A 20,813-nucleotide genomic window follows, 5' to 3' on the forward strand; every position below is an offset into this window, starting at 1 on the left:
CACCCCCAGCGGTGAGTTCCGTTACGAGAAGATGGCACTTTCCGCGTGACAGGGCCCACACCACCACGTCCCGTTTGGCGGGCAGTGGGAAGTCCAGTGCCTGGACTTCACCCCAGTTCCTCCAGCTGACAGGAACCACTGCAGGGCTGCCGCCGGTCGCGGGTTGAGCTTGCTGGGCTCGCTCCGGCATCCCATATAAAAACGGGGGGCATCGCTGCAGATACTGCTTGCGTTACTCCTTGCAGTGACCAAGAATGCTAGAAACTGCCCTCTGGAAACAGCCTGAGGTTTACCTCTCACCCACAAGTTTTAAGGAGACACACAAACTGTTCCGGACATGTTGGGCAGGCCTCGCGAGTCCCTTGCTTTCCCTTTGGCTTTCCACACACCTGTTTGTTTATCCAGGCACTGAGAGCGTCAGAGCCCGATGAGTGAGATGCAGCGCCAACAGAGGCACGGCTATTCGGGGGGTCCTGGGGATCATCTGAAACACAGACTCTCTTAGATTGCCCGGGTTATCTTTAATACAGTCTTCTGAGGTACTGAAATGCAGGAGAAGCCGGAGAGAAAGCAGAAGGTTTAGGTTTAAAAAATGCAGTCTGGGCTGCTAATGGTTGGCTTGGCTCAGCGGAGCTGAAGGCGGACATTCTGCAGTCAACAAGAATGTGGTTGCTGCTCAGGTGTGCCAGGCAAGGCAGCTCCAGCCACTACAGGGGGAAGTCCTCATCCGTGGGGATGTTCAGCACAATCTCCATATCAGGGGTGCATCTGGAGGGAAAGAACAAAGAAGGCATCAGGCCCACAAGTGGACAGAGGAGCTAGGCTGCCTGGGGACACAGAAGCCTTGGGGTGCGAAGACAACTCTGCAGAGAAAAAGGAAGCACTAGGGCGCATTGTCTGTATCTGCTCAGGAGAGGGTGGTCCTGGATCGCCAGCAGGAAGCTGGAGGCAGGAGTGGCTGGGGCCAAGTGGCCAGCTTCCCAGACTAAAAAGGGCATGCGCACTGAGAAGCGGGTACACAACCCAGAACAGGAAGGCCAAGACTTACAAGTTGCTCTTGCAGGTGGAAAGGCAGCAGCTGCGAAAGGAGCAGAAATCAAAGTGGGGATGAGCAGGACCTCCTTTCCAATATGGAGTGGAGCCTGCTGCAGAGTGAAAGAAACTCTCTGCGCTCAAGGTGGGACCGGGCAACCTGAGACCCTCCAGGTGTTTCGGCACACCAGCGTTCCTCATGCCTGGCTATGCCGATGAGGGCTGACATGAGCCGCAGGCCAAAACATCTGGAGAGACACCAGTTGCCCGCCCTGGATTGTGGCACAAAGATGTGAGCAAGCCCCCCACCCCAGCAGCCACTCCTGCTGCTCGGGACTCGGGTGAAGGGGCTTACTTGGGTCTACGGAGCAGGACGTCTGGAAATATCGCTTCCCGCGGGTCCCCCACAGAGTGGTGCAGCTTTATGATGCTCCTGTGCAAATCCTGGATTTCTTCGACCAATTCATCAATTATCTGGAAGAGTTAAAGGAGAAATGAGCAAGCCTGGATTCCGCCCCAGCTCCTGGCCAGGTCCAGAGCACCTCCCCTTTCCCTTCCAGCACCTCCAATTCTTTCTAAGGCGCTTTAACTCCGGGCTAGCGATTCCCAAGGGAGGCAAGCATGTTAAGATGCCCTCCGAGCCTCAGCAAGTGGAAGCTGAACCCACCGAGAGGAGAGCGCACCTCCTCCTCCGTGCTTGGGACAAATGCCCAGCCTAGGTTTGCCTGTTACAGCCAGTCCAAACAGGAAGGCAGGGCTGGGCTGTTCCAGCGTTCCACGGTCCCTCCACAGTCCACGCTGGGCATGCTTGGCGTTCATCGCACAAGCCACGTCCTCTCCTGAACTGGGAGCATGCGGCCCTCCACTCAGGGACCCCCTTCCCTGGGGCTTGCGCAAGCTTCTGCCGCGTTCAGGCCAGGCTCCAGCTGTGTGACAGGCTGCCAGGGAAGCTGGTGGTCAGAGGGAGGCCCAGAGACCGGCTGGTGCCATGACCAGGTGGCCAGCACGGCATTCCCTGCCCAGCCGCCTGCTGCCGTCCCCAAACCTCTTGCCTCCTTTTGCGTCTCTATTTGTCTCTTCAGTTCCCTGTTGTTCTTGTGCATCTGTTCAAGGCCATCCTGGTACTGCATCAGCTTCTTCTACAGAGAAACGGAGGGTAATGTCCTTTAGAAGGATCCCTGCGATCCCGGAAGGCAAGTTCAGGGGAAGCCCCAGGCAAGGACTGCTTTTTCAAAAGCAAAGCCTTAGCACACCTATTCTGCACGGGGGAGATCAAGCGCATTGGACAGCTAGGCTAGCCCAGGTGCCTGCTCGGCGAGAGCTGCCGGCTACTTATTCCTCAGTAGTCCAGGACCCAAAAGAGGCGGGCGGGGGCTGTCTGTATCGCTCGCTGCAGCTTTGAGGGGCTTGTGGGAGTGTCTGAAGGCGTTTTCCCACATGGGGCAGCACAGAAACGTAGAAACCGAGCGAGGCAGAATGGGCCTCCTGGGCCATCTAGCCTGACCCCGGCTCCGCTCAGAGAAACACAGAAACAGAGCGAGTCAGAAGGGGCCTCCTGGGCCATCTAGCCTGACCCCGGCTCCAGCCGGCTCCGCTCACGACATGCCCGCCATGTGGACATCCAGCCTACCCTTGCGCACCCGCACCGATGGGGCCTCAGCCTCCTCCTGGGAAGCCCGTTCCACCCCCTGGGGGTCCTGGCCGTCAGGAGGAGAACCCCTCGCACCCACCTCCGCGAGGTCCTGCAGGATGCACTCCTGCTCCTCCCACACTTTCCGCGCCAGCGTGTCCAGGAAGCGCCTGGACAGGTCCTCGACGTCTTCCAATTCATCCTGGGGCAGAAGCACAGGGGGCAGGTTAGACGGGCCGCGCGCCACCCGCCCTGCCTGCAGCGGGACGAGGGGAGGCCGCCCGAAGCCTCCTTCCCGCACCTGCTGCTCTTCGCTCAGGCTGCGGATGCTGCGCAGCAGGGACGCGATCTGGACGGCTTTCACCGGGTACTCCTTGTCCATGTATGTCCTGAGCACATTGAGCTCCTCCTGCAGGGCGTGCACCTTGGTGTTCATACGCTTCATCTCCAGGTCCAGTTCTGGGGGCCGAACGCGGGAAGAAGAGCAATGCACGGGGCCACCCGTGTGGCGCCTGATTTCACAGCACGAGAAACGCATTGCTATGCCCTTCTACTGCCTGCGCACTATTCAGAATGGCTCACAACAATTTGAAGCCACTGAAAAAACTCTACATTCAGTAAAAGAGAGAATGAAATAAAGACCAGGCTTCAAAGAAACTGTGCAAGCTCTCCTTTACAGCAGCAAACTTCTCTGGCCACGAAGAGGGAAAACAGCGTTGCCACAAGAGAAACAATTTGCTAGCCGCGGTTCATCTGTCCGGAGCCAAATGCTCTGGAGAAGGAATGCTTTTAAAACCCCATGATCTCCTTGTCTAAGATCCCTTCCAAGTGGCAGGCGTCCTGAAGCCCACCTGTACCACCTCCAGACAGGAGCCTTTTCCCCCTTGTAGCTGAGAAGACATGCAATTCCACGGCTGGGGAACCGGGTCTCCACAGTGGATGGAACAGCCATGATGCGGAGGCGCTCGTCTGCACCTCTCACCTTCACCTTCCTGAAAATCATTCTGTGCAGGCATTGAAAAGCATCTTTTCCTCAGAGAGGCCCACCAGAAAAGTTCTCACGGCAGGTAATACACGCCATGCATGTAGCTAGTCCTGTCTACTCTGACTGGCAGAGGCTCTCCAGCGACCCCAGTGGGTTGCTTGCTGCAGCAGGCCGTGTTGCTGCTGGGAGCTCTTCAGCATGGTCAGGCCCTCAAAAACCAGGCCCAGGAACGCAACCGTGAGCTTGCTGGCCTGGGCGTCTTCCCCACCCTCGACCCTGGGAGGGAGGCGGGGAGCAAGGGCCCACAGCTTACTTCCAATATTCTTCTCCACCAGTTTCTCCGTTGCCTGGAGTTCGGCTTTGGCGACCCCCACCTGGTTCTGACTTGAGTCCCGAAGAGTTGAGAGGACTGTCTGTGAAGAGAGGAGAAGCAGCTCCCGTGGCTCAGGGTGGCCCGAGAGCTCAGAGAGGGCAGTTCACAGGCCACCCACAGGCCCCGCTAGAGCACGCCGGCTTTGATGAGAGAGCGGCAAGAACCGCCTCCTCGGGCAGCCTGTGTGCTGCCACACGGCGCGGGGAAGGCTCACCTCTCCTTATTCCCATCCCTTACAGGCTGAGAAGATGGCAGGAGAAAGCAGAGAGCCTGCCACTGGGCACTGGAAGAGTAAGACGTGGAGACTGGGCGGGCCGGGAAAAAGGGGGAAACTTGCTTCTTATTTTTCTAATTTTTTAAATTACAGTACAATTACAAAAATCATGTAATAAAAGGAAACAACACAAAATAGACTAAAAATCCTCTCCTCTCTCTCTGAACTAAAAAAAGAAAAATATATATTAAAAAATCTCATTTAGTGCGCCCCTCTACCAGGACCATGGCTGCGTAGTATTTCTTTTCCTTCATTTTTCCGCTCTTTTAGGACCCCCTTCCATCCAAAATTGCACTGCATCTGTTGAAGGTTTAATGCCCTTCCATATTCAATAAACAAACCTCATATAATATCATTACAATCATTCTTTTTTATCAGTTCTTTTTTTTCACCCTAATCCCACACATCAACTTATAATTAGCTGCTATATTCCAAACTATATTCCAAACTTATAATTAGCTGCTATATTCCTTATACCATTCAATTAACTGAAGATACCATTTCTCCTTCCAGTTCTTTGCTATTATCAATTTTACTGCTGCTACCAAATTTATTATTAATTCTTTAATATTTCATTTTCATTTCTTTCCACAAAATATTAACAACAATGCTATTTCAGGATCTGCTTCAATTTTTAAGTTCAATATATTGTGAATCTCCTGGGAGACCTGCTTCTGAAGTGCCCATCCAGGATACGGAAAGCTTGGCCAATGAATGTGGCTGGAAAGTTCTGTCTCTGGGACTGAGCCTGGAAGAAGCCGGAGCCCAGACGTTGGCACAATCTGGACGTTCTGCGACAAAGCATCTTGCCTCTGCCCCGAAGCAAAGCAAGCCTTACCCCAAACATATCGTACTGCTGGAGAAGGTCCCTGGCGCTCTTGGCGGTGTCGGCATCCATGTCCGTGATCTGTTTCACTAGCCCCTTGTTCTTTTCCAGGAGAACACTGGAATGGCGCTTTAATTCTTCTAGGCTGATGGACCTGCTCTTGGAAATGCGCTGAGGATTTTTGAAGGAAAGCGGGTCACAAATAGTACACCTCTTCTCTGGTTCACTGCCTGCCACCCACTGAGACACTGAAGGATGCACAAGGCCTGGACGGCTCCAGCTGATGCCACTTCACCCCCCACTTCCCTTCTGCGCTTTCATTCGCACCACACTCATGGCTTCCCATTACCAAATGTGGGCATTTCTGGTTGCAAACTCTGCAAGGTACCATTTGAATTCTGGATATGCACAGATGCACTAGTCATCAAACCTAGTACTAGGATCACCCCAAGTCTGTATGAATAGCATCAAATCCCAGAATTTCACGTTTCCTTCAAGTACCTGCAGAATTTTGACGTTCTCCAAGCTTTTTGCCGCCATCATTTCCTTTGTTGTGGTTTGCTGCCAAGAAGGCTTCGGTCTCTTAGACTCTGTCATTTTCAAACTGAAGCCAAAACCCATTCCCGACTCTGGAACAGAACACGACATTATTTCCTTGGGACACTGCCCAATTTACAGCTCCAGTGCAAAACATGGCAGGGAGAAAAGCAGTAACAACGGGAAATTATGGAAAAAGGGACCGCAGGAAGACATGAAAGTCTCCTTGACGAGATGGACTGCAAGAGCCTCCAATGAAGGAACATTCGGTGTAGCACCCAATGCTCCCTCTCAGGGCATAAGAGTGCAAAAAGAGCCATGCAGGATCAGGCCAGCAAGCAGGTCTTAAGCAGAACAGCACCCCCCCACCGGGGCTCCCCAGCAACTGGGGCACGTCGGCACACCAGAAGGCATCCAAGCAGCACCTTTCCCAACCTGATTTCCTGTCTTTTGACTTCTGTGGGAACTTCTTGTCTTCTTCTTTTTTAAATTCCGATAATGTAACAGGTGGCAAGGATGATTTAAATGTTGGTTTCGGAGAGACATTTTCTCTTTGCCATTGGCTATAATCCTAAACATAGCACAAGAAAGAGGCAAGCAGACAATGTTCAGCAGAACAGTAACTTCTCCTGCCCCCCACAACTAAAAAACCAACCTAAACACAAAGTGCTCCTGAGGGCATGCAGAGTGCTTCTCTTTTGTAAAGGAATATGCTACCTTGCCTGTCTGGGGACAATAGCATCTTGTCCTCTGCACCTCAGCTTACTTCCTAGCGTGGCAGTGACCCCACTGCACCTGCCACCGCTCACCTGGGTGAGAGCTCAGGCTGTGCTTCTGAAAACTAGTGCATGCATTCGGTCTCATGGACCGTGCCTCACAGAGCAGACCCAGCCAGCTCTGGGGGTCCTTTTCAAGAGGGTTGAACTATGTGAACTGGCATTGCGTGTCTGTGCTGTGTTCACCAAAGGTGCGTGTGCATGGCAACTCCAGTACGGTCACCACCATGTAAGGTTTCGATGAGCCAACAATCTCCGTCTGGGTCACCACACCAAGGGCTTGTGGTTCTCTCATTCTTCCACCCAAATGCTCAAGTTCAGAAGTTCAACAGCTACACCAGGAAAAAACTCTAGGCTGTGATTTTGAATGGGGAGGGCAGAAGCGCTCTCATGAGAACAGCAGGGGAGGGGGTACTGCTGCATAAATAATAGGGTGGGAGGGAGTTTACCCCAAATCGTGCAAAGCTGGGAACAAGGGACCCTCAGTCAAGGGATCCATAATGCAATGAAAAGATGGGCTGCACTCATACCAGGCCATCCTTACCTCAGAGTTCTGCAGCCTTCTATGTAACAAGAACATTATCGTGTTTAACCAGTTATTTGACCGGGCTCCAAAACCAACCTCATGCCATGGGCTGCGGCAACCCCACATCCCTCCTACTCTACAGATTGCCAGCCAAGAAGCTCCTTCTCTCCTCGGGTCCTAAAGCACCACTGCCCTTATTATTTACATAATAAAGGGAGCGGATAGGTAATTTTTGCTGTGCATGTATTCTCAGGCACACAAGCCCACTGACTGCATACCCTTGAAAAATACAGCTGCTTTTCAATGGCCATTTGTGACAAGTGCAAAGAACGAACATGCCAACACTGTCAGCCCTAAGATGGTAATCCGCCTCTAGATGTCAACATTGCAACGCTGTCCCTTTGTTTCCACCAAATGCACAAGAATTCATTCATGCAACTCTCCCACACATACTTATTTGCACGTGCTCAAGGCAGAACAAAACTGGGACTCACCACTTGTTTTAAGGTGCTGATGACACTCTTGGAATTCCTGAAAGGCATTTTCGAGCGGGTGAGGGACGCTGCAAAAGAAGCACAGCACTGAGGAAAAACTCAACAGCTGTAAAGACGGCAGATCCCTCTAGGACAAGAGAGGAGTACTTAACACATTTTCCCCTTTAAAACGCAGCATTCTTTGCTCATCGCTTGGTCCCTCCCAAGAGCTGTCGTCCGACCCACCTGGGAGGAACCCATCTGAGAAAATTGTCCCTCCAGGTTCACACACATAGTCGCACAGTGGTTAGAGTATTAGTATTAGACTTGGCCCGGGGAGATGCAGGTTCTAATCCCCGCTTGGCCATGAAGCGCCCCAGGTGACCTCGAGCCAGCCAGACTCTCAACCTGACCTCCCTCACGGGGTTGTTGTCAGGACGCAATGGAGGGGAGGGCAAAGCCCCGTTGGGTCCCTTGCACGGGGAGACGAAGTGGGCATCTCTAGCTACACCACAGAAAGAAACAAGTGGGACGACCCTGGTCGCACTAGGCAGCAAAGGGATGAAGGATGATGGGAGTTGCAGTCAGGCCGCCTCTCGGCGGGCCCCTTCTTCCTTGCCCGCCCCCTCCGGGGCATGAGAGCACTGCGGAGTCAGGCTCGCCGAGACCCTAGCCTCTTGCGAGGGCCAAGCTGCCTGGGGGACGATGGGAGTTGTAGTCCCACGCATCCGGAAGGCCGCCTCGGGGGTTCAACCCCGCCCGCAGGCCGCCCCGACCTGGTTACCTGCCGCCACCCGCCGCTCTTTCCCGGCGTCTCCTAGCAACCGGGGAAGCGCCCGGCGCGGCCTCCGTCCCCATGGCGACGGCCGGAGGTACGGAAGCCGGGAGGGCCCTTGTGTCCCCGGCCCGCGCATGCGCACAGTCCGGGCTGGGGTGCCCTGGAGCGCGCGGTGGGCGCGCAGCTGTAGCGCGTGTTGCTAAAGCGGCCCATGCAGCTGGGTTGGACTGCAGTTCCCAGTATCCTCCGCCTCTTCTATGGGGTCCCTCCCAAGAGTTGTCGTCCGACCCATCTGGGAGGAACCAATCTGAGAAAATTGTTCGAGCGGTGATGTGGCCCCCTTTTCTTCTTCCTTTTGAAATTCTTCGGATCCCACTTTGTAAACCAAATTTGATGGTGGGTTACGTGCGGATGATTAGACCAGGCGGGGCCTCTCCTTGCCTTTTGATTTTAGGGTCAAGTGGTGTTAGGCGCTGCACAGATCAGAACATGCTGGGCATGGGTTGATGGGACTTGTAGTCCAACACATCTGGAGGGTGCCAGCTCAAGGAAGGCCACGTGAGTGCTGCTTCCTCACCAATTTGGAAGGAACACAGGGCCTTGGATGGGGCTGAACTATGACCCCCAGCATCCATCATGGTTGTGCTAGTGGGACAACGCTTGCAGGATATTACATGGAGAAGCCTGAATGGAAAGCAGTTTGGTTGCCACAACTCCTAGAACAGGAAACGCTTCGGATATTTCTATCAGACTAAATTGTATATTGTTTGTGTATGATCCTAAACATTTTCCATTCAAAATACATGACACCACCACAGAGTTCCCAGGTTCTCTGGGAAGCACAGAAATGTACAAATGTGTTGCTTTAAAACATGCCTTTATTGTGCGTATTTTAAGGAGAGCAGTAAACTTATGTGTGGCTCTCAGGATCCACAGGTTTGCACAACTATAGAAGGAAAGGGTAAATCATAACAAAGCAAAGAAGTCAGAAATCTTTCCACACCTGGTAGCTGGTGTCGGAACAGGTGAAGTGAGGAGTTTGGACCCTGCACACAAACTCCGTTTGGATTCCAGTGAGTGCATCTCCCCTTTGCCGCTCACGTCATGGTCTCTGCCCAGTGGATCCAATGCCAGCAGCCACAGCGGGTTTTAGGCTCCGTTTTGGTAAGAGGTCTCGGTGTCTTTCGGGTCACTGCTGTTGCTACAGTCCAGCCTGCCCACCAGCTCCGTGAGGAACGTCCGGAGGGTGAAGGCTCCTCTCTGGCACACGTCCAGCACACTGTGATGGTCCACGCTCTCTTCAGGGTCGTAGTCCTTGCTCACCATGTTGGTGACGAGAGAGAGGCCGAAGACGCGGAGTCCGCAGTGCCTGGCCACAACTACCTCTGCTGCTGTGCTCATTCCTAAAAGGAAATGGAAAGCGACTCTCAGTCTCGCCTGCCCCGCATCATTCTTGTGAGGATAACGCAGAGAACAGGAGCATGGATGCTGCCAGGGGCTTTTGTGGGGAGAAAGGGCAGAATGTATAAAGATATGTAAATAAATAAAGAAATGTATTTATTTATTTAATTTATTTATTAAAACATTTTTATGCTGCCCCATTCGCCGAAGCCTCGGGGCGGCTTACAACAGTAAATTAAAATAATTATAATATTAAATCAAAAATATAAACATTAAATTAAAAATACAAAAATACAATATAAAATAAGCCGCCCTGGCCAGATAAAATCCAATAATATTAACAGTTAAAATGCCGCTTAAATAAAAAGGACTTCGCCTGGCGCCGAAAAACAAATAACGAATTATAACAAATTAATTGTCGTAATAAAATCAAGTGAATTGAGAACCTCAGAAGAGCCATGCTGGGTCCGACCAAGACCCTGTTCACAGCGGCCAACCAGGATCCCGGAAGTAGGCCCTCAGTGCAACAGCACCCTCTAGCCCATGTTCCCCAGCCACTGGTGTAAATGGGTTACTGCATTAAATGCTGAAAGTAGTCTGTTGCCGTGAGAACTTGCAGGTCTTGGTAGCTACGTATCTTCTCCTCCGAGAATTTGCCCAATCCCCTTTTAAAGCCATCCTGACTGGCGAGCGTCACTGCTTCCCGGGGCAGTGGATTCCAGAACTCATCCGAAAAAGGCCTTCTTTTCATCTGTGCTCATTTATCTGTGCTCATTCTCCCACCGCTCCACAGCAGGAGATGCACCGTTTGGCTTGTAGTATTAGGAGAGAGGCAGAAAAATGTTTCCTCGTCCATTCACACCTCTGTCTCATCTCCTCTTGCGTGTGGACTGGAATGCAGGTGCCAGCCTGTGGCGGGGGGGTGGGGGCGTGTAGGGCAGTGTGTGTTGCTGAGAGCCTTGGTTCCTGCTCTGGGACCATTTCTTACCCACAGCATCCGCGCCCAGTGCGTGCAGCAGGCGGGCTTCCGCGACAGATTCGAAGCTGGGCCCTCCGACCATCGCATACACTCCCTCTCTGACGATGGACGTGTATCCCAAATGCTTGGCCGTCTCCTTGGCTAAAGTGCGGATCCTCCTGTCGTACGCATCAGAAAGGGCTGGGAAGCGGGGCCCAAACCTGAAGAAAGATTGGGGCGGGGAGGGTCGAAAGGAGAGCTGGCATCATGACTCGGAACGAGATCGGGCCGGAGCAAAGCATAGGTCTGCGGGGGCCCTCGAAGGCCCTCTGGTCCCCAAGGCAGTGCCCACAGCTCCGCAGGGATCTCCAGGCGCACCCACAAAATTTCCCCTCCTTGCCTGTTCAAAAAAGCAGCTTCCAAAACCCTTGGGAGCAGCCAGGCCAGCCTTCCTTCTGTCCTTTTCTAGCCTCTGGCTTCACCATTCTCTACGCCGTTGCTTGGCTCTCTCCCCACCCCTCCCAGCCTCTAGACGTGCGATTTCTGCCCTCTTTAGCTCACCTTTAACTAGCCAGGCCCCCACGGAGCCCTTCCGTGATCAGCCACGTTGCCTGTGGCTCTGACGTTTCTTGCATTCCGAAGCCGCTTTGGGCATCCTTGCAAAATGGCTCTCCCGGAGGACGAGGCCAGGCCTGCAATGGCTGCCGCAGAGGCTGGCTAGTCAAAAGGGGCGGAGGAGGGAGACCCACTGAGCCTAGAGGCTAGGAAAGGGGAGGAATGACCCGGTGAAGAGGCAGAGGCGACAGGAAGAGCAAAGCCAGAGGCCAGGTGTGCGGAGAAACCGTGAGGAGGAGTGGTGTGGGGAGAGAAATAGGGAGGCGAGGCAGTGGGGCCGGAGAGAGAGCATCCACAAAGCGCAACGCCCCATGGGGGTGGAAGATTTGGTAGGTCCAGGAAGGACCTTGTCCTTCTCCTCTTGCCTCCTGAACAGCTGATTGGTGGCAGCTTCAGGAACAGGAAGGAATAATCCCCCCCCCCCACACACCCAATACTGTTCAGATTTTTACTGAAATAAAAAGGGCCCTGGCTCTGCAGACCTCGCAGCTGCTTTGACCAGTACCTGTGGCCCAAGAACTAAAGCTGAGTGGTCTCAAGGCAGGTGAAGCCCAAATCCTATCAGTGTCCCTTCGCCCCGTCCGCTTGACCTGCCCCGGGCAGCCCAGTCTCTAGCTTGATAAAACCATGCGACGGTGCACCCTATATGCCCACGCAGCGTGCTGGGAGCTAGCCAGAAACTTGCCTGCTGGCCGGTGCAAAACGGAACCTCCCCAGTTCCAGAAACCCATTTAATCTACATCAAATAAGCCACGCAGATTTGGGTTGGCTGCCCAGAATGGGTTTTCAGAAAGGTGAGACGCCAGTAGGCAAACGCTGGCTTCCTGGGCCAGGGCCAGGGCTGAGGACTGCAGAGTTGCAGGCTGAAAAGATTCCCTGCCTGGGGCCCTGGAGAGCGACTGCCAGCCAGAGTAAGCAGTACCGGCCTAGAGGGCCCTGCGCTTTGGCTCTGGACATCAGCTGCTTCCCCGTGCCTCCACAGCGCCAGGCTGCCGCTCGGCACTTACCGTTCATCGTTGGGGCCCACCAACGGGCTTTGCCCGGCCAGGCCTGGCAAGCTGATGTGGTCACAGATTACCATGAGGTCTCCGGGGCTGTATGAGTCGGTCAAGGCGCCCGCGGCGTTGGTGACCAGCAGTGTCTCAACGCCCATGAGCCTGAACACCCGAATCGGAAAGGTGACCTGGCAATGTGGACAGGAGGAAACGTGTGCATCAGGCGACTGGACATCAGGTCCCCTTCAGCATTTGCTTAGAACTGGAATATCACCTGCACTTAGGTCCCCGGCCCACTCGGTCTCAAGTCCGCAGGTGTGATAAGCACACTGCACTGCAGCTCTTACTAAAGATGCGAAGGTCTGGCAGGTACAGACATTGGAGGAAATGGATTTTCCCAATTTCCCCCCCAGGCCATCCCATCTCTTTTAAAAAGATAACCGAGCAAGTGGCCCTTCCCACCTCCACACCAATACTCTTTAAATGAACAAACAGTATTCTTCGACTAATCTTTTTTCCCTGATCAGCTTATAGATTGCCCTTTAAAGGGAGGCATTTTGACCTTTTTCAAGGGAAGAAGTCACCCAAATCTCGCCTAGTATTTCAAAGGCATTATTCGTGTCGCTTTGCTAGGAAGCTCACTGGTGAACCAGTCCCGGATGCTTGATCGGTACTTAATCAGTGGGAAGCCACTGGCCGGGAGAGAACTGGAAATGTGGCGTATGAGCCTGCACGAGCTTTCTCGGGGCATGTGCTAAAGCGCAGGGCTGCCTGTGCACCTCCACTCACAGACACATTGTCCATTTGTGAATGCGCAAATCTTGCAAAAAGACCCGACATCTCCTGTGCCCCTCTGTCTGCAAGAAAGTAAGCCACAGAATGCCGCTCCGGCAGCTTCTCACTGCTTGGAGAAGTGGCCAGTGCACAAAAGCAGCGCCCGGATGACTCTGATGCTTCCTCAGAGAACAACCTCTGCACCTTTCTGTCTTCTGTCAATTCAAAATCTTTGCATGTCACTTTCGCACAACTCAGAGCGGCTTACAGAGGAGGAACAAACAATCGTAATGATAAGCATGGAAAACTAGCTGGAATATTCAACGACAACTATCAGAAAAACTCTCCCCATGAAACTGGTCCCCCCGCGTCAGTCAGACTGGAAAAGGCACGGAAACTATCCCATCGGCTTTGGCACGCAGCTTTCCACCCGCGAGGCCCCTGCTCCCGTCCAGCCAAGTCTTTCCTGGGAGAACCAAGCTGGAGTGGCAGTTAAGTACCCGGTGAACTCAGAGCTGGGGGACTCCGGCTCGTCCCCACTTGGCCACCAAAGCTCATAGCCGACCCTACAGCAGAGAAACGAATTCCGCATCCGCTCACACACCCACCTGCCAAAGGGGGTATCCTTCATACATGTGGCAGCGGCCCTTCATGACAACGCACAGCTTGCCTCTCAGCTCTCCAAAGATGAGTTGTCCGTCGTGGCCTGTCACTGGAGAGCAAGACGGTTCTGGATTAGTGCCCCAAAGTCTGAGGCTCTCCTGCATGTGTGCTTCCCACATCTCCCAGTGAGGCTGAAGGAGGCATCCCAGAAAGCGGCTGCCAGCCAGCGCTGAGAATACAGGGCTGCGGGAACAAAGATCAGACCCAGGACAGGGTCCCTTCCTACGTTCCTTCTGCTGCGGGGGAAGGAGAAGGGGACAACCACATTGCCTCACGTCTTTTTAATGCTTCCTGTGTTTGGGGTCACGGAAAACAAGCTCCCGGGCTACACCACGCTGGACTATAACGGCCTCTATAAAGAAAGCCCTGGGCCAAACTGTAAGATTCAATTGCAACAGACGAGAAAAAGCAGAGAGTCCACGGAGGGTGTGCAATTTATTCAGAGATATGGGAAATACATGGGGCATGTAAACAGCCCCCAAAGGGGCTTCCAAGATGGAGTCTGTGCAAGACACTTTTACAGCCTATGGGCTGTGTATACATTTGCGGGCGGGGGTCACGTAGGCTCTTTGCTGGAGGTACAGGAAAGCAAAAGAGGGAAGGAACTTTCCAGGCAGGTGGGCTATCAGCATTTCTCAGGCATACCCTGGGGAGCAAGACTGGTCAGATCAGGCGGCGCACCTTAAGCCGATTCTTGCACTTTGGGGCTTTTAGCAGCCATATTATGGCAGAGCTTTTGCTCTTGTTTGTCCTGACGCAACCAAACCGGAGGCAGCCATCACGGGTTCCTTCCCGGGTTCCCCATTCCCTGGCAAGTTTTCTTGGGTGGGAGGGGAGGAGGAGGGCTGAGAGTGGCTTCCCCCGTTGGTGCCCTGCAGGTGAGTTGGATGAACACCGGATCGCCCCCGCTGGACTGGGGAAGGCCAGTTGGAATAAGAAGTTCTCTTGTTGCTGGAACTAGCCAAGTTCTCCATTGTATCATGTGACCTACAAAATGTTATTGAACCCAATAAAATCAACCCAACTGGACCGACTTGCACACCCCATGGTGTCTCCCAGTTAAAGAACCTGCTGGGAGGTTCTGAGTCCCACTGAACTCCAGAGGACTTTAAATGGCATAATTGCTCTTTCAGCGTGTGGTTCATGCCGCAGCCAAATTCAGTGCATGCAAATAAATCAAGATGATATTCAAAACTGGTTTTTCTCTGGAAAAAAAATCCATTGTGAAGCAGACTGCTTGTTAATAGTCCAGGATGAATGGCTGATATTCCCTAAATGGGAGTTTAATGACTGAAAATCTTGCCCATCCCCCACCACGCCGGTCTTTGTAATTCATGTGCAAATTGCATTTTCACTAAGCATGGACAAAGGCAGCCAGTGATGATTCCGTCTGCACTGCATTCTGGATTTCTTTGTGATCCTTTTGTCTCTAGCCTCCCCTTGTTAACTGGGTTACTTCTCCAGTGTGTGTGTGTGTGCGTGTGTGCGCATGTGTGTGTCGCCTCCCATAAACACGGAGCTGCTTCATAAACAGAGACAAGCTCCATTTCCTACTTAGATGTGACTACCATCTATGCTCACATGCGCTCCATCCAGCGTCATAAGGGCTCCATGTGCTCATTTCCCCGTAGAGAGCTATTTTTAAACCCAAGGTAGATTCTCGCTGCTGGAGGCTTTTCCTTACATGACAGATCTGGGGAATGCAAAGGAGGGTTTTACTGTCATGTGTGAAAAATGCCCGGCGCGGAGCTGACAGCCAACCCAGCCTGGTGAAATAGAACTGAGCTGTAATGTTTCTTTCTGCTTCATGCACCATCAGCTCCAGCGGGCAGGCGAGCAGGCAAAGATGTGGGCTTTGGGTGGGCTTTCCTCCGCCCTGTGCTGGCGAGGGGATTTGGGGGGTTGTAGTCCAACACACACGCTCAGCAGGGAAAGGTCTGGCTGACGGGCTGAAGCCCCAGCAGCAGTTCTTGTAGACATGTCTACTCAGGTGTAATATCCATGGAATTCAGTGGGATTTACTCCCAGGAAGTTTGTGCAAAGGACTGCAGCCGCAACTTTCCTGAACAGGCTTTGAAATACACGGAGGTCTGGTTTGGCTGAGTTTTATCCGGTTCCATACTCACAAAAGGACCAAGCCCCTTCCTAGCGGGGAGGGCTCTTTCCGGCCTCCCTGGAAGGCGGCGAAGCGCAGCACCTCATGGGGGTGGCAGGTACAGGTGAGCAGTACCTGTGCTGCGTGGGAAGTTGGGGATGTCTGTGTACTGGAAGGACTCCTGGGGCTCCAAGCTGTCGGCGACGGGGCCCAGGCCGGTGCCGCAGACGATGGCAACTCTGGGCCGCTGCCTGGTGCGAGCGAGCAGCCAGTCCGCCGTCTCTCTGCAGCGCTCGAAACTGTCGAGAGAGAATCCGAGAGCAGCAGCGAAGCTGAAGCCGGGCTCTGCCCCAGGCCACGTCTGGCACCGAGCGGAGTCCGAGCGACACACCGGGGAACGCAGAGCCGCCGAAGATGGGACTTCCTAGACTTTAGGCCTTGCACAGCCAAGGAAAAGTCTCTACGTCACATCCCAGCTGAGGACTTTTGCAGTGGTGCCCGTCCTCTGGGCCACCCTCTCCTGGGTAGTGCAGGAGTCCAAAAACATGGTGAGTTTTTAACACCTTCTGAAGATGTCCCCGTTGGAGCACGTTTCCCCTGGCTTGCTATCAATCACAGTGCCTCTCTGCTTTAGGATTTTCCAGAAGCTGTGCTCTTCATAGTGTAAGGACACGTAAAGAGCCTTCTGGATCAGGACCAGGGTCCATCTGGTCTGGCATTCTGTCCCCCCAGTGCTCAACCAGCTGCCCACAGGTCCCACAAGCAGGGCAGGAATGCAACAGAACCTCCCCCACCATGTTCCCCAGCAGCTGCTGCACTTAGCCAAACTGACCCTAATACTGGCGGTAGCCAATAGTCCTGAGGACCAGTAGCTACGGATAGCCATCCCTGGCCCTGTATCCAGCCGCCTCCTACGAGCCTATTCCCTGCCCTGCCATGAAGGGGTGGGGCATCAGAGGTATTGCCCTCTGCCCCTAAACAGACATGGAAAACAAACAAGCCGCCCTCCCGTGTGGGGAGGCAAAGTATCCCCCAAGCCAGCCCTTTTACCATTACGCTTTGTGAAGGGGAGGGAGAGCACTCCAAAGAGTTGAAAAGTAACCTCTTTTTTGTGAAGGCTCAGTCAACTGCACTTCTTCATGGCAGAGAAAACAGCAAAACATTAACCACTAAAATACTCAGGTACAAAGTCGCATCATTTACAGTAGGTGCAAGAAAGATTCGGTCATAGACTGTGAATCCCGAGCTATTATTTGACGAATTTGTCCCTCGTCTCCAGCAACTTGGACGTGGTTTTGAAGTGTCTTTTGCTGCGCAGTACAAAAAAATACCAATCTTCCCCAAGCCGGTGGCCTCCCCATTCCAGCATTCCTGGAATTTCCATGCTGGCCGGGGCTAATCAGAGTTCAGTTCCAAAACATCTGGATGGTGCCAAGCCACAGAAAGCTGCTCCAGCCAAGCATCCCCCTTTTTTTCTTGACCCCAAACCCTGCAGCTGGGGGGGGGGGGGGGGGCAGAGACCTGCATAGCGTGGAGCTCCTGGCTGGAGGATTTAAATAATTCCCCAAGCAGTGGTGCATTGAGGGTCCCGCACTGCAGCGCCACATGGCCAAAGGCAAGTACCAAATCCCACGTACCCAGTTCTGGTGGCTCCCATCTCCACCAGGTCTGAAGGAACAGGTCGGTCACCCTCCTCGTCTTTGCGCTGGGACAAGGGACAGTAGGTTGCTGTTGGGAGATTCATCCCTCCATCCACCAGCTACCGGGACAGATAAGGGGCAGGGAAGGCTGGGCGGGGTAGCCGATGACTTTAGATCCCTCAGGGGATGACCCAGGTTTCCCCAGGTTAGTGCAGGAGGCGGGGGAAAGCTGATCTACCCATTCGGCTTCGGCTTCGCTCAGAGGATCATGGTAGAGTGGAAGGGGCCAAGAAGGTCATCAGGTCCACCCCTCTGCTCGATGCAGGACAGCCGTCTGAGGGGGTGGGTGGCTCTCCAGGTGCATCTTGAATGCCTCTCGTGTGGGAGAGCCGTCAGCCTCCCTAGGCCATTGCTTCCATTGCAGTACCTCTCTAAAAGTTGGGAATTGTTCCCGGTGTGCAGCTGGAATCTGGCTGCCTATAACTTAGACCTTTGTACTGTGTCCCACACTCGGGGGGAACTTTCATCCAGTCCAGTGGGGCGGCTCTTCTGTTCTTCCGGAGAACTTTGCTTCCAAGCTGAGGAACACGCCTGGAGCTTGCTCCAGAAATCGCACACTCGTGGAGCTGGGGGAGGGAGAGGAAGCAGCCCCGTGTGCTACTCACCTGAGGTGCTCTGGCTGCATCCTGGACTGCAGGTGAGAAGAGGCTTGGAGGGAGTCGGGGGGCCGGGTGTGCAAGACTCGTGGCAAGCTTTCTGCACTGCTTCTCTCTGTGTTGCAGGACACCTTTTTATGCACAGCGAGAGCCCTGCTCCCCTGGGGCCTTGCCATTGGCTGCTGAGCTGGTGATGCACCCGGGAGCCGGGCTGTGACGGCTGGGGGAGCGGCCCAGCGAGGCCCGGCTCCCCCCGCCCCCCCCCAGCCAGCCCCACCACTCTCTCCTTTGGGATGCAGCCAGGACATCCCGTGAGCCCACAGCGGGCCAGAGGTCCTATGACGAACCCATGGCAGTGCATTAGCTGGCTTTGCTCGCCTCGCCGATGCTGGCAGGGATTCAGGACGTTCCTGCAACGCTTTGCCGAGCACACGCAAGCTGGGTCAGCCGGCAGGGCAGAGGGAACCGAGGACCACCCTGGAGGGGAGCAGTCCCGAGGTCAGAGGATGCTGAAAAACGGGGTCTGTACAAGGAAGCACATCCTGGCAACACTGCAGTGCCTTCGTTGTCCTCGCTGCCACCTTCCCGGGACCGTGGCAGCACTGCTGCTCTGACTCTTCCTGTGCTTTCGGCTGAAATGTTCATCACACCCTCAGCCAGACTATCTATTTAGTTAACATTTTTATATGCCGTCCAATACCAGAGTCTCTGGACGGCTTACACAAAACAAAAACCAACAACATACCTGCAAGCCACACGCTGCGTCCGACCATTAACGATAAAAATCAAAGCTAAAACCAATTAAATGCTAAAATGTTGGGAAAATAAAAAGGTTTTCACCTGATGCCGAAAAGAATAAAATGACGGCGCCAGGCAAACCTCCCTGGGGAGCGTGTTCCAAAGTCGGGGCGCCACCACAGAGAAGGCCCTTCTCCGAGTAGCTGCAGTACCCTCCTAATCTCCTTCAGGGAGGGCTCCTGGAGCAGGACCTCCACCCCGGATCTCAAGGGGTGGGTGGGCACACAGGGAAGAAGGCGCTCCTTCGGGAATCCAGGACCCAACTCATGAATATTTCCGTGGCAGGTGAGGGACTTTGTGACGTCGTCTCCTTGCATGCCCGTGTCCCCCACATCTTCCAACTTTTCTCTTGATGCTGGGAATCCATCCCAGCGCAAAGGACAGAGCCGGTGCACCGTGCTGGTGGAGTGGCAGTGCTGGAAGCCCTCCATCGGGAGCATCCTCCGGTCTGGGTTCCTTGCCTCACTTCCTAATTTTCTCCAGTCCCTTTTCTCCCCCTCTGAGCTAAGCGTAGCTGCCGCTTCCTTTATTCTTCTGAAAGGGCTGTTACATGCAGACGTCTGCTCCCAGATGGAAGGTACCCCGTGCAATTATTAGTATCACATGATGCTCATATCCTGCTATTCTTTCTTCTGCAAGGAACCCAAGGCGACTGACGAGGTTCTCCCTCTCTCCGTTTACTCCTCACAACAACAACCCTGTGAGGTAGGTTGGACTGAGTCTGTGACTGGCCCCGAGTCGCCCAGTGGGCTCCGTGGCTGGACGGGGACCAGAACCTGGATCTCCTGAGTCCCAGCGCTGCTCTCTAACCACTGTGCCACACGACTCTCACACTAGCACAGCCAGTTAAAAGATCTTGTACAACTAGAAGAGGAGGGGTGGGAAAATTGGGGTGGGGGTCAGAGCCAGAAACGACTTTGTCTAGACCGCAAGCCCCACAAACAGGACGGGGCAATTTCATGATAAAACCTTAATCAAACCCGAGACACGAGATTCCAGCTTCACGTCCTCCAGGCAGCGATTCCGTGGCTCCCGCGTTCCTCAGGGCAAGCTGTGAGCAACCTTTGCTTCATGTTCGGTATCAGAGGTGAAACGGTGGCAGAGGCGTTTCTCTTCCTTTTTGCCGGGCCAGCCCTAAATTCCTAGCCTTGCCTTGCTGATGGAGGGTCTGATGGAGGGTCTGAGGCGAAGAGGACCCAGCGGGCGCTGCAGCGGAGCTGTGCAGACTTCGGACCCTTGAGGCCCTGGGTTGCCCTCCGCTACTTGTGGCAAGCCCTAAACCCTCAAGGCACATGAAAGCAAAATGCCTTTCCTTCTGCCGGGAAGTCTTGATGGCAGCCGTGACAGGGATACCCGGGTTCAGGCAGGGAAGACCCCCTTCGCCTTGAACCTCAGTGGTTTTATTGAAAGATCCCCCAGGCCCCCTGCAGTGACGTACGACAGCAGGATCCTGGGCCGTGGTCCTCACCGCCAACTACGAAATCACAGCCCTTGTACAGACACTTTTATAACCTGCTAGTCACATACCCCAGTGCAGAGTGTTACGTTTCCAAAAAGCTTAGTACAATCGCATCCTGATGTCTTTAGGCATGGCGTAATGTTCTAACCCGATCAGAAATACTGATTGCTTTATTGACATGTCAATCCAGTCGATTTCTTTGCAGTTTGGATCCTGCTAAAATGTGTCTAACTGAGGAACCGTTCAGGAAATCTGGTTTGGCAACTACACTGTGCAGGCACTTGCCTCTGTGGGACTAGATGCTTAGGTGACTCCTTTCAGAAACAAATGGACACCATTGTTTCAGTTTTTCTGCAGCTGATGAGAACACAGTCCTGTCCTCTCTGATAGTGCCAGCCTCCAGCAGCTTCTCGGTCCAGTTAAGCATTCCAACTTCTTAAGGGACAGCAGCACTAGACAATGACCTGGCTTGGAATTCTGGTGCTTTCTGAGAAAGGGGTGCAGGTATTTTTTTATAACACAAAGGCACATATAAGCAAACTTTTTCTG

The 20,813-nt window shown here is 53.7% G+C and overlaps 2 protein-coding genes across 4 annotated transcripts; both read right to left on the reverse strand.

Moving 5' to 3' along the window:
• Window positions 1–501: 501 nt before the first annotated feature.
• CUNH20orf96 (chromosome unknown C20orf96 homolog) lies at window positions 502–9,353 on the reverse strand. Of its 2 annotated transcripts, none has more exons than XM_044455224.1 (11): window positions 9,214–9,353; window positions 7,454–7,521; window positions 6,093–6,228; window positions 5,622–5,749; window positions 5,133–5,291; window positions 3,961–4,060; window positions 2,964–3,121; window positions 2,763–2,864; window positions 2,085–2,171; window positions 1,388–1,506; window positions 502–768 (listed from the first exon to the last, which is right to left on the reverse strand). In XM_044455224.1, the coding sequence occupies exons 2-11, from the start codon at window positions 7,499–7,501 to the stop codon at window positions 708–710; spliced, it is 1,098 nt and encodes a 365-aa protein (XP_044311159.1). In that variant the 5' UTR covers window positions 7,502–7,521; window positions 9,214–9,353; the 3' UTR covers window positions 502–707. The 2 variants fall into 2 exon arrangements, 1 of the variants encoding a protein (XP_044311159.1); XR_006417103.1 differs by having other exon boundaries at window positions 738–768; window positions 2,078–2,171.
• LOC123036198 (purine nucleoside phosphorylase-like) lies at window positions 9,071–18,696 on the reverse strand. Of its 2 annotated transcripts, XM_044455226.1 has the most exons (6): window positions 18,017–18,120; window positions 15,847–16,010; window positions 13,562–13,665; window positions 12,192–12,367; window positions 10,600–10,790; window positions 9,071–9,613 (listed from the first exon to the last, which is right to left on the reverse strand). In XM_044455226.1, exons 1-6 carry the CDS (start codon window positions 18,034–18,036, stop codon window positions 9,360–9,362), a joined length of 909 nt encoding a protein of 302 aa, XP_044311161.1. In that variant the 5' UTR covers window positions 18,037–18,120; the 3' UTR covers window positions 9,071–9,359. The 2 variants fall into 2 exon arrangements, with proteins under 2 accessions (XP_044311161.1, XP_044311160.1); XM_044455225.1 differs by lacking the exon at window positions 15,847–16,010 and having other exon boundaries at window positions 18,017–18,696.
• Window positions 18,697–20,813: the final 2,117 nt, after the last annotated feature.

Source organism: Varanus komodoensis, unplaced genomic scaffold, assembly GCF_004798865.1.
Source record: "Varanus komodoensis strain SLA01 unplaced genomic scaffold, ASM479886v1 scaffold8, whole genome shotgun sequence".
NCBI lineage: Eukaryota > Metazoa > Chordata > Lepidosauria > Squamata > Varanidae > Varanus > Varanus komodoensis.